This window comes from Leuciscus leuciscus, assembly GCF_965113295.1.
Source record: "Leuciscus leuciscus genome assembly, chromosome: 13".
NCBI classification, from domain to species: domain Eukaryota; kingdom Metazoa; phylum Chordata; class Actinopteri; order Cypriniformes; family Leuciscidae; genus Leuciscus; species Leuciscus leuciscus.
Window position 1 is genome coordinate 38,705,374 of NC_138737.1, and position 13,180 is coordinate 38,718,553.

Genomic DNA, 13,180 nt, shown 5'->3' on the forward strand with positions numbered 1-13,180 from the left:
AAATGTTGGGGAGAACTATCCCTTTAAGGTCCCGATAAACTTCAAGCGAAATCTAAGAATGAACTGGTGTGAAAAAAAACTCGCCAAATCAAACTACCATTAATCTGTGGCGCTTATGTAATAGGTTTTCTAAGTAAAAGCACTAACATTGTTTTTTATGTATAATGCTGTAATACAGTGCTATTGTATAAAGTGCTATATAAATAAATGTGACGTGATGTTACTTTACTGGAGTGGCGAATTTCAGAGCTCATGCAAACATATCCACATCGCTACGATCAGATGCTAATCTATGTTCATCTCTCCGCAGCATGGACCGGGTTGGGATGTTTTCTAAGAGCAAAAAATCTTGTCAAAGCATGAAAAAGAACTTCGCTGTGAGTTTATCGGGGCCTTTAGCATCAACAAACATACAGAAGGACAGTGAATTGATCAAGTCTTGAACTGTTGTATCAGCTTTGATCAATGATAAAAAGCTAAACTCATCCACACACACACACCAACATTACCAGAAAAAGCAGTTGAAACCTCCCACTGTCTTAACCAAACCACATTATTCAGAACAACCCACAAGAACAATTTCACCTCCCTTGCACAAGTGAGCAACGGCAGACACTTTGATCAGATGTCAGTTTGCACACAGAGCAGTGCGGAGTGCATTGTGGGAAGACTGTTGAATCAGGGTGCTGACCCATCATGCATCCATTAAGAAGCAGCAGGTGTGAAGCAGGTCAGAGGCAGGCAGAGAGGGAGCAGGCAGGAGGCAGCAGGGAGACAGGGAGACTAAAGCAGGCCATGGGAACAACTGAGGAATATGGGCAACATGTCACAATGTTCACCTTGAAAAATCACACTTCAGATCTGCAGCAAGCTGTTGTGAAGCTATCAGTAAAGCAATGAGATGAGGCCAGCCACGACGACAACAACAACAACAACATCAAGAACAACCTCAGCTGCACTATACAATAGTAATAATATTTTATTTAGGTCGATATATCATTCACGGATAACTGTGAAAACAAAAAATGACTATCGATCAAAGAGAGTTAATACAGCCAATAATATATATATATACATTTTTTTTTTTAAGTACACCTCTTTGGGCCAATCACACAAGATGTGATTTTTCATCATCTAATGTGATGAGCACTCAATTTAACAGTTTAAAAATCATACATTTTCCATCCTGTTCCGTTAGCAGGCGATATGAATTAAACAGACCCTTTAAATGCGAGTATCAGGGTTTTCACATTTAATCAACGACGCTTGACATTCACTCTTTCGCTCAGCATCCGCTGTGACTGTGACTAGTGGTTTTCCAAAGTCACTAGCAGCCACTAGTCACTAGCATTTTCACTGGCCACAATTTTGACATCGATACCGTGGAGAAAAACTGCCATATAGATATTTTTAATATTATCTCATAATTTGGCAGCAGGAATATTAGGCTGCTGTCACTTTAAGAGCTAATGCACGGATCCATTATACTGTTACACATGCGTTTTGTTTCTAGACTGTTTACGTTCACTTAAAACTGACTGTGTTTATGTGAATACTCACCAAGACCGGCATTTTGACATTATTTTGTGTGTTTTTGACTGTTTAAGTGTGATTTGCACCGAAAAATAACTCTTTATGTGCCACACTTTGGGTGTGAGCACAAACTCTGCGGGAAAATTATGCGAAATTCGAGCCCTGTAACACCAGCAATATTCATCCAGAGCAAATGAATCAAGTGAGTGAAGAGAGGCGGGTTTGTGTGTCACTCGCTGTCGGAGAGACGAGAGAGAAAGAGCAAATATATTATTCTACTACTCCACTAACTGAGACCTTTCATACTATATATGACACATCTACATGATTTAAAAGATTTGTTTTTTACTGCTTATGATGATAATATTTAATAAATTGTGAAATAAGTCACACAAATTTTTCAACAATTAAAGCTGCAGATAAGAGTTGTTCATGTTGCCTAAATGAATGGTAAAGTTTCAAAGCAATGCATATTTAGTTTCAAGTGCCTGGTTTTATATAATTAGCTTATTAGTTAGTTGTTTTATCTAAAAGGAGTAAATTGCTAAAAGTAAAATGATCTGTATCTGTCAAAACAAGCAGTTATTGATACTAGCCCAGAAATATTGGTGACTCCCTAATAAAATCTAGTAACTTTAACTGCAGTGGGATTATTTTTCTGTCATAAATATTGAGTTTCTTGCTATTTAAAGTTATGTTAAATTTTATTGGCCGCTTGTTTTTATTTCTTTTTCACGTAGGGTAATCCTGCTTACACAGCAAAATCTTAATTGGTCCAAAAATCCATAGCTGTAACATCAAACATGTTCTGATTAGCTTGGATTGTGTTGCGATATTTAGCAGTAAAAAATAAATCTGAAAATACTTACAGGCTAGAATGTAGCAAAATTGCATGATGACAAATACTGATAGCTAAAAAGCATTAAGAATTATTCTATGTGACCATGCCTTATATAGCTACAAAAACTATAATGTTCATTCACAGCCATGCAAGCTGAGCGTTGATGAACTCAACCAGAGCTGAGCAGAAATTGAGTCCCTCACAATCCACCTTAAGACTGACTAAATCTATGAACTGTACTCTAGAAAATGAGCACACCAGGCTAAGATTGACTTCAGGAACTAGGTCATCATCTGACACAGTTTAAAAAATCTGACTCCATTTCATCAAAACAGGCCACAGCAATATTTAATCAAGCGGACTATGCAATGCCCCCTTTTAAACTACATAAAGAACAAATGTCTGAAACTCAACATCTTGCTTATGTTCCTCTTTTGTAAGTCACTTTGAATAAAAGCATCTGTTAAATGCATGAAAGTAAATGTATTGGCACTATGTACAATTTACGCACTAGTAAATATTTTTGTGCTGCACCATTAAACTTAGTTAAAATGTAAATCTACAAATAAACTAAATATTTACAGAAGCTTTCGACCAGGAGTAATTATTGGAATAAAATAGCAAACTGAGTTGCACCAATAAGCTCTTGTTTTACCCGACAGACTTTAATCCTTCAGACGTTTATGATAATGCTGACATTTTATATTCACTTACATTACGCAAATAAATTACTTTGTTAGTGACTCTTCAACACAAACCCAATCTAAACAGCGAACCTCAGAGAGCTGTGTTTATAAATAATTTATGGATACTTATTAATTTTAAGAACAGTTTTTAAGTTATCTACATTTAAAATACCTATTATGTTATTCAGTAGAATCATATTTTAATGGAAACATATTAGTTGTTAGAATCAAGAATAAACTGAAATTCACTGCATTTCAACAGCTTCTGCTCACATATTCGAAGGCTGCTATTGGATGGTTGAGGGTCAACGTCATATTATGTGACTATGCATTACTTTACAGAGGGTTTACGACCTACTAGCTACGTTCTGCCTTAAGAACAAATGGTGCAACTGAATAAAGTACAGAGTTAGTTACAAACTAGCTAGTAGTTACTAAGCCTTTAGTGTGGACTTAACATTTTAATTTAAGAAAGAACTTACAAAATGCTGGTGCAATCCAACCCTCAACTCTAAGATTAAGTTACCACACGATGGGAAGGAAGAAGACAGAGCTTGAGGCTTTAAAGGGGTCATGACATGAGAAACCAAATTTGCCTTGATCTTATGGTATATAAGAGGTCTTTGTACCATTAAAACGTCCTGCAAGTTTCATAGCTTAAGACGTCCTCCCCATTATAAACGAAGCATTTATTTAATCAAGCTCTAATTACATCTCGTTGGGGATCCATGGTAAGAAGTGATGTCACGGTACGAAGTGACGTACCAGTCGTTTGCATGTGACCGCCTCCAGGGCAAGACAACTACGTCTCATTTCGCATCGCCGCCGCAAACTTTAAGTAATGTACTTCATCTTAAAACTACTTTTAGCCAATGACGTTAGCCAATCATAACAGTGGGCGTTAACACTGAACTCTTAAAGGGGAAACACCCCCAAAACAGAATCAGAGGATGAGAAACAGGGTGTAAAAAGGTCATAAATCACTAACATTTTAAAGTTTTTTGTCCAAAAAACTATAGTAATACTATAATTGCACCTAAGGGAACATCATTAAAACAAAAACAAAAACCATGTCATGACCCCTTTAAGCAATCAAAAAATGAATCCGTACTACAATATTGCCACAACAACAAAAAAACTGCATAGCTTCTCCACATCTGACCCAATTAATTTTTAAAATGTAACAAATGACAGCAATCTGGTCTGGTCAACCAGTGATGACATATGGTCAGCTACAGTACAAGATCAGCAGAGCATAGTAGCTCCCAGAAGAGCATAGAAGCTCCCACCAGAGTTAGCTAACATCTGCTGCCTTATTATACTGTTGATACAACCAATCAAATAATAATAGAAATCAGATAACAGCATGGTTTACTGGGAGAACATCAGCGAAGCACATTCATAATCGGTGCAGGAATGGCACGAGCAAATAAAATGGCGAAAAACACAAAACTATTTGTAATTTGCTGGACTGGGTGCATAAAATGTGAAAGTAATTGGGCGGCGTAAACAACAAGAAATGACACTGGCTACGTCCACATTAATCCGGATATATTTAAAAACGACATTTGTTTCAAAACACTCTCCGTCCCCACTAGCATTTTTAAGCATTTTCCAAAAAGCTTCTCATCCACACTGAAAACGCCAATCACGCTACTGCTCATTCATAAGAGATGTAATAAAAGATCCCAGATAACACCGAGAGACCAAACATAATAATACTCTCACGCTATTCTATTTCATTAGCAAAATATCTCACCACTTCAGGTCAGACCCAATCGCCATTCTATGTCTGGGCTAAAACACAATCGCTCTTATGTTTGGCCACAGGACAGCAACTGCGAGTACATTTTCTGTCATCTTTGTAGGAATGTGATATGAAGATTGTATGAAGAAACATTTATCTTTAGCAAGTGAATATCAGACACCACAATGCCAGAACAACCATTGATATCTATGGGTGCAATATGCATCACATGACTAAGCATGCGTCATCATTTTCAAATGCCTCCGTTTTCACAGTCCACACTTCAACGCTACAACAGCGGTATCAAATGTATCCACTTGGGAAAGCTTAGTGTGGACAAAAGGCCAAATTTGCATCCAGATTAATGTGGACATAGCTGAAGTGGAACTGAAACAAAGCGGAAAAAGCGCTGAGACACTGTTAGCAATGTTGCCCATTTTCCCATGATCCTCTATGGCCTGGTGCAGATGGTAGGAGGAGGGGTGGGAGGAGATGTTATTGTACACCAGAGCCCATCATTTAATTCATAGTGGTTAAAAACCTTCATCATCCTCATTCCCCCGTGCGTGAGTGAGTGAGTGAGTGGGTGAGAGAGTGATACTCTGGCCCTGGTACTGTACCGTCCTGCTGCTGCTGGAGCTCCTGCCCCCGCCTGTGCCTCTGCTGCTGGCTTTTACGTTTGACGTAATCGTGGTCGACCGGAGTGACCGAATACGGGGGAGAACTCGCACCTCTCGCACCGTCGCCAGGCAGAGAAGCTGCTGCAGCCGCAGAAGTGACCGATGAGGAGGTCAACGCTGCCGGACAGGTACTCACGCCAGCCGAAGAGCGCGAGTCTTCGTCGTTATTGGATGGAAGCTTTTCCCTGTTGGGAGAAAAGATGATGTTAACAAAATACAAACACTCAAAGATGTAGAAAACTCATTTCACACTACAACAGAGGTGTCCAATCCTGCTCCTGGAGGACCAACGTCCTGCAGAGTTTAGCTCCAACTTGCTCCAATACACTTGCTTAGAAGTTTCTAGTGATCCTGAAGACCTGTGGTTGTGTTCGAAATCGCCCCCTATACCCTCATTCACTATTCCCTACATTACTCCACTAATATAGTCCACTTGAAGGAGTGAATGAAAACGAGTGAGTGAATTTGGACATTGAGTGCACTGGAACATCTTCCGCTTTTCCATAGTTTGCGCTTGCTGTTTAATGATCATTTGAAACTTCGCAAACTGGCAAGCTCCAGTAGAAAGATGAAAAGATTTATCTTGAAATCTGTCATGGAAACTAGCATGATTAAACCTTTATTTAACTATTTAATAATCAATTTAAAAGGAATTTATACCTGTATGATATTACGCTGGACCAGAAAATGAATGGATGGATGATTGAGCTGCGGCGCTATCTTCAGGTCAGATGCGGGAATTAATTTGGTGCACGAATCTTAGTGCATTATGGGTATTCTCTAGTTGTACATCAGTTGTACACTCGTTATTGCGGTGCATTTTGGGATTGAATGAGTGCTCTTGATTCGATCCACTATGGTTTCGGACACCACTACAAATGGCTGTTCTCTCAATAGTGCCCTGTTTAAGGGTATAGGGGGAGATTTCAGACACTGCCCTGGATTAGCTGGTTCAGGTGTGTTTAATTAGGACTTGAGGATAGCCTCCAGGCCTCCAGGAGCAGGACTGGACACCCCTACACTAGAAAAAAACATCTAGTTCAGTCATGAAACTCTGTGTCCAAAAGCTTAGGCAGTTCTAGCTGTTCTAACAAAGTCAAACTGACATTGCACTTTCCACACAAAGGAAAACTGAAACTGATTTCTGAGCCAACAGAATGGTTTAATGATCTACAACAAAATAGGGAGAGCTTTGGTGATAACTAAGCACAATAGCACATATTTAATTACTACACTTCTATAAAAGGGAAAAATGTTGGTCAAAAATGTACTTTTACACAAACCGAGCACCAACCTCATCTTACAGACACCATTTTAATTTTATAGCTGAACTGTCAGGGAATCGAATGCACAGGATAGTGGGACGTCATACACAGTGAGAGATACATGTATGCTGCCTTCAAAAACGATCAGATAAAGGTATCTTAGTAGACAGGATGTGATACAATCATGAGATTCTGACATGCCTTGTTGCCTTCCTACCTCCATATGCTGTCAGCGAAGACAGCTTTATTCAGCTTTCAGCCATAGACTGATCGGTCCGTTACATGCAATCTGTTCGCAATCATTTACTACATAGCACAAGCTGACTGGCCAAGGCTGTATTTGCAGGCAAAGAGATTGCTTCCTCAACATTTAAACATGCTGGTTCAGTGTTCACTGTAAGCTGGTTCCTCTGAACCCCTCCACCTCCCCCAGCTCCACCTGTCTAGATCTGCTACGGGATTATGTTTGTCTATTCATGCAGCAGCAGCAGCATATCTTACATGCTCACAGCAGTGTGTCTGTGCATCTATTGACAGTAGTAAGTACATACTTGCTCTGTAGCAGCAGCAGTAGTGTGCATAGCAGATCTAGTTTGCCAAGATCAAATACATTAACATTATAAAACCGTTCCGAAGCCTGTCATGATCATGTCTGGGACAACTAAAATTATTAATAACAAACTTATTGAGTTAAAGGTGACATAATATGCCCCTTTTCCCAAGATGTAATATAAATCTATGGTGTCCCCAGAATGTGTCTGTGAAATTTCAGCTCAAAATACTCCCAGATCATTTATTATATCTTGTCAAATTTGCCCCTTTTTGGGTGTGAGTAAAAACGTGCTGTTTTTGTGTGTGTCCCTTTAAATGCAAATGAGCTGCTGCTCCCGCCGCCGTTCAGAGACGATCAAAACTTTTACACAAGCTTCAGATACAATAACAAAACACGTGAATAATCTCACTCATCTAAAATCTCAGAAATAATAGTTGCGAGTGCAGCCTTATGGAGAGACTCAGGAAGAGTTTCACTTTTAGACGCACCTGGACGTTTCTGAACGGTTAGTGGATACATGTGTAGTTGTTGTGGAGTTACACTGATTCATCTCAACGACTTGCATGTACCGTCATGTTTAACTTCTACACAAGTAGACAGTTCCCTGAGGTTATAAGGCAGCTGTGACAGTTTTTGGTCAATGGTGTTCAGTGCTCGTCTGTGCTCAACGACAGAACAGTTTCATGCTTTGCTGGAACTTTTGCCATTGCGTTAGAACTGGTTACACTGTTGTCGCTTGCGAAACCAAATGGCGGCTCTGTGGGTGGAAACGTGCAGATTAAGGGGCAGCAATATTATAATAAGATCCCCTTCCTACATCACAAAGGGAGCGAAATGTGATCGGCTTATTTTTTGACATGCTTGCAGAGAAAGGCTTACCAAACCAGTTACTGTGTTTCAATTTTCATGTTTTCTGGGTTGGTCAATGCACCGGGGACACGATTATAGCACTTAAACACGGAAAAAGTCGGATTTTCATGATATGTTCCCTTTAACAGTTTTGAATTTTCTAAAGAATTGTGATTCAAACTCAAACTTGCTGAGTTCACTTTTAGCTCGCTACTAATTACTGCATGATCTGGTGAATGACTACAGTGTGTAATATCAATGTTATCACTGCTCCACTTTTTTAAAGTTTGTCAACATACAGCTGAAATCAGATGAAATCTGAATCTTAGGGAATAGTTTTACAATCTTTCTAAACTACTTATGGCTCTTGAGAGTGTAAAAGGTTTATGATCATACTTGTCGCTGCTGGTTTTGGGCGTGGTCTTCTCCTCTCCTCGTGCAAAGGGTCCGACGGCAGCTTCAGCGAGCATGCTGAAGAACACCTCATAATCCATAAACTTCATCTGCTGCTCAGACACTTCACCACCAACCACCTCATTCTCCAGCAACTTCAGAATCGTGGCGCTCAGGCGGAAAAACAGCTGGCAAGGTGCAAGAAAATAAATTCCCTTACTCAACTGATGTGTTTTGTTGTACAACCCTATACTTGACGTTCATTACCGCTCAAAAGGGTTGGATTCATTATGTTTTTTTAAAAGAAATTAATACTTTTATTTATCAAGGATGCATTTTCAACATTGATGATAATCAGAAATCTGTATTGAGCAGCAAATCAGCATATTAGAACGATTTCTGAAGGATCATGTGACACTTAAGACTGAAGTAATGATGCTGAAAATTCAACTTTGCCATCATAGGAATAATTTAAATACATTAAAATTGAAAAATATATAAAAAATTATAAAATGCATTGTAACAATAATCCACAATATCACTGTATTTTTTATCAAACAAATGGTCTGTACAATTTTTGAAAACGTTTTAATCTCGACTGCTCACCAAGCCTGCTTTCAAACACGTTTTCAAAAATTGCATGACCACATTGCAAACCACTACATACCTCTAAGGCCTCCATGGCGAGGTCAGGTGGGTTGTGGTAGTGGATTTTGCGTGGGTATCTGGCCGCCTCCTCGTGCAGGTAGTGTGCAGACTGCAGAAATATGACACAAGAGCTGTAATGAGATGTGCCGGACTGTTGGGAACTCAGAAGCCTCTTTCACACCATCAATGGCTTCGCACGTTTCATCAATTTTTCAACAGGAACTGACTGAATGATGACAAATACATACCAGAATGGAGCCAGACCTGAAGGTGAATTTGCAGTCAATTGACTGACAGCACACCTATGTCAAAGAATGTCCTAATCATTCTCAAACTGTATCATTGAACCACTGCCATGTTAGATTTAATCAACCACGGCAACAGACGCAATCTCAATAGCCAATCAGATTCTCCAGCGGGTCCGTCATACCCTAGATTAGAAGATCACCTTTTTGTACAGTTGCAGGTAGTCTTTGGGCGGCAGCTTGCGCTTCTCTGCAATCTTTCCCAGCATGTAGTGAATGAGCCACTCCTCCTCATCGCCGTCACAGCGAGAAGCTCCACGAAAGCACTGCGATGACGTCTCCAACATTGAGTCTCTGCGCTCTTCCATCTATAAACACAAGCAAACAGAAACAAACAAATCTTGAAAACTGAGTCTCTTATTTCTTGTCGCTACAGCAAACACTCTCGCGCTGTTTTGCAAACAATCATGTCTCTCTCTCTCAGATAAGTCTTTATTTATAAGTCAAGTCACCTTTATTTATACAGCGCTCAATACAATACAGATTGTTTCAAAGAAGCTTTACAGTGATAACAGAACAATAATGCAACAAAGTATGCTTTGGCTGTACAGCAGATTTAGAAGAAAATAGTGTCATAGTCCAGCTTAAAGGTATAGCGGAGGATGTTTTACTTCCTGGTGGGTAGTCTAAACTATTGGTCCTCCTAATTGTCAATCATTCTGGTGAATCAATCAAACTTTTCAAAAAGTGGAGAGGGCGGGTCTTATCTAAAATTTGGAAAGATCCTCCGCTATACCTTTAAGTAAGTTCAGTAATGGTTCATTTCTGTTGTAAAAAAGTTATTAATTTAGTTTATTTATATATATATAGCCGCTCTGGAGAAAACAGTGATGTCATTGTCCAGCTCAGTTCAGTTATATGGTATATAATGGTGTCAATGCAGGCAGATCAATAATATTGTTGAATATTAAGTGTAGCTTAATAGCTTAGGCCTTGTCCACACTAATACGGTTTCGTTTGAAAACACATCTTTTTGTCTCAGTTTTGGCCTTCCGTCCACACTGAGAAAGCGATTTTATTAATGAAAACTAAGCTTTTTGAAAACGCTCTCCAATGTGGATACATTTGAAAACTCAGTTTTCGCGTTGTAGTGTGGACTGTCAAAACGGTATTTAAAAACGTGTTTAAAAGGTATTTAAAAACGTCAGTCTAGTCAGTTTAGTCATGTGACGCATGTTCTACCAATAGAAATTCATGTTTATACCGGTATTGTACCTGTTATGTGCTGTTCACTTTCACACAGTGGCTAAAATATGTTACTTTGCACACTCTTCATATCACAGACCTTCAAAGATGACTGAAAATGTACTCACATTTGCTGTCCTGCGACAAAACATGAGCAGTCGCGTTTTAGACCAAACATATGCGCCTGACGCATCAGTGAATGCTGAGATATTTTACTAAATAAAATGATCCTGTCAGAAGAATTGCGCGATAACTTTATTTTTCCATCTGTATCATCTCAGAGAGGTTTAACGCCTGCACAGTAAGGTGAATTTAGCCTTTTTCAAAAGTTTCTCATCCACACTGAAACGTCGGGAAACGCCTGAAAGCGCCAGTGTGGACGGAGAGCACTTTAAAATGAAAACACATTTTCAAATGTATCTGGATTAATGTAGACGTACCCTTAATATACAAACAGAAGTACCTGTTTGATCAAGTCCAGGGGAAGTTCGCGTTTCCACTGTTTGAGCTGTCTGGAAGCGAAGGAGTGCAAGGCATAGGACATGGTCCCATACTCGATCCATAGGGAGAGGTTCGAGGGGTCTATCTCCAGAGCCCGTCTGAAACAGGTCAGCACAGCCAGAGAGTTTTTCCAGATGGGGCCGTCACTCCTCAGCTCATTAGAGTTCAACTTGTCCTGGATGCGACTGGCACGTGCCAATGCCATGCCTGCCCATGAGTCAAACCTACATGAGAGATGGAGAGATACAGGTGACATAGGCTCTCTGCAAGGTTACAATCTAATTTAGAGCTTTTTTTTTAAGACCTGCACAAATAAAATGAATACCATATGAGCAGTGTAGAGCAACTTTATGGATATATCCAAACCATAAAGTGACTATAAAAACAATGATTTATACAACTTTACAACTCAAATAATACAGGTTTTGACAAAATCAAAAATTTTCATAAAATTATAAATCCTCATATTTCAGCGTTTAAACCATTTTATGGAACAGCATAAATATAGCAGGGGAAAAAAAAGTGCAATATAAACACTATAGGGCTGTAGCTATCGATTATTTTAGTAATCGAGTATTCTACGGATTATTCCATCGATTAATCGAGTAATCGGATAAAGAATTGTGGTAATAAAAATAGATCCAAGTGAACAACAGCCTTTAAAATTACTTAAAGACAAATAGGTAACACTTTACAATATGGTTCATTAGTTACTAAGAATGAACAATATTTATTTCTACAGCATTTATTAATCTTAGTTCATGTTAATTTCAACATTTACTAATACATTATTAAAATTAAAGGTTGTATTTGTTAACATTAATGTAGTGAACTAACATGAACAAACAATGAACAGCTGTATTTGTATGAACAAATGTTAGCTATTGTTCATTGTTAGTTCATGTTGATTAATACATTAATGTTAACTAATGAGCCTTATTGTAGTGTTACCCAAATAATAAGCAATAATTATTGGTTCAAATAAAGTATGAAAAAAGTAATCATATGGGTTTTATTGAACAACGCTGTTAAAATACACCATGTAAAATATATGATAACTAATAAACATAACATTTAATTCAAATGTCAACTTAATCTTTCATATTTGGTCACTTCTGTACGATAGAAATGCAACAGCTGCCGTCATTTCTTGAAAAGAACATGTGCACGTCAAAACATGCAAGCAGTGCAAGGGTTAAACTTTTATTTTGTAATCGCGATGAACAACAATTCGCACATGAGAATATATGCGATTGCGAATATATTTCTGAATATATTCAGAAACATACTTATGTATTCTCCTGTGTTGGCGAAGATTTATAAATGAGCTGCGTTACTAATCTTGTGAAACGGCGCAGACTGCGTGCAGATGAACGTTAAGCCACACAAACTCACAGCACGCAAAGATGGAGTTTGAGAAACCCGAGACGCTCCACGCATATAAATGATGATGACAGTTACTATGAAACACGCGTCCGGGGTTTTGCGTTCCCAAATGCACATTATTGGAAACTTAAACAAACAGCACATGCAGAGACTGAGTATGTGTGGAGCAGCGTTTACTGTGAACAGAGCTGAGGTACTTTTAACACAATCTGCACGCATGTAAATAATTAAACCGTCATGCTTCTCTGTGGGAGAAAAAAAACAGTGCATATATTTATTTAACTTAATCTTATCCTTTGTGATTTCACGATATCATGATGTAAACAGTTAAATATCGCGTAGCCTTAGAAAACTGTGTAATAATGCGGTTCATGGACTCTCGTCTGTGGAATGCGCCACTTCCGGTATTTTGCCGGTTACTCGACACGGGTAAATTGCAATCGAGGATTTTTTTAAATCGAGTACTCGACTTTAATCGAGGAATCGTTACAGCCCTAAAACACTATATAGTAAATGTCATAATTATGAATTGCAACAGTGAGTGTGTAGAACGCGCAACAATGATGTGTTTTGACTTTAAAATACTCAGCGCTTACAATTAAATAATC

At 38.7% G+C, this 13,180-nt stretch overlaps 1 protein-coding gene across 6 annotated transcripts in view; it reads right to left on the minus strand.

Annotated features, from left to right (window-relative positions):
* cabin1 (calcineurin binding protein 1) overlaps window positions 1–13,180 on the minus strand; it is a 129,712-nt gene that overhangs the window by 77,951 nt on the left and 38,581 nt on the right. For 5 of the 6 annotated variants that reach the window (XM_082188660.1, XM_082188658.1, XM_082188659.1 and 2 more), the window contains exons 23-27: window positions 11,149–11,410; window positions 9,644–9,808; window positions 9,215–9,304; window positions 8,551–8,735; window positions 5,428–5,672 (exon numbers count right to left, since the gene is read on the minus strand). In XM_082188660.1, the coding sequence (XP_082044786.1) occupies window positions 5,428–5,672; window positions 8,551–8,735; window positions 9,215–9,304; window positions 9,644–9,808; window positions 11,149–11,410 (947 nt within the window). The remainder of the gene's footprint in view (window positions 1–5,427; window positions 5,673–8,550; window positions 8,736–9,214; window positions 9,305–9,643; window positions 9,809–11,148; window positions 11,411–13,180) is intronic. The other variant, XM_082188661.1, reaches the window with a different exon arrangement.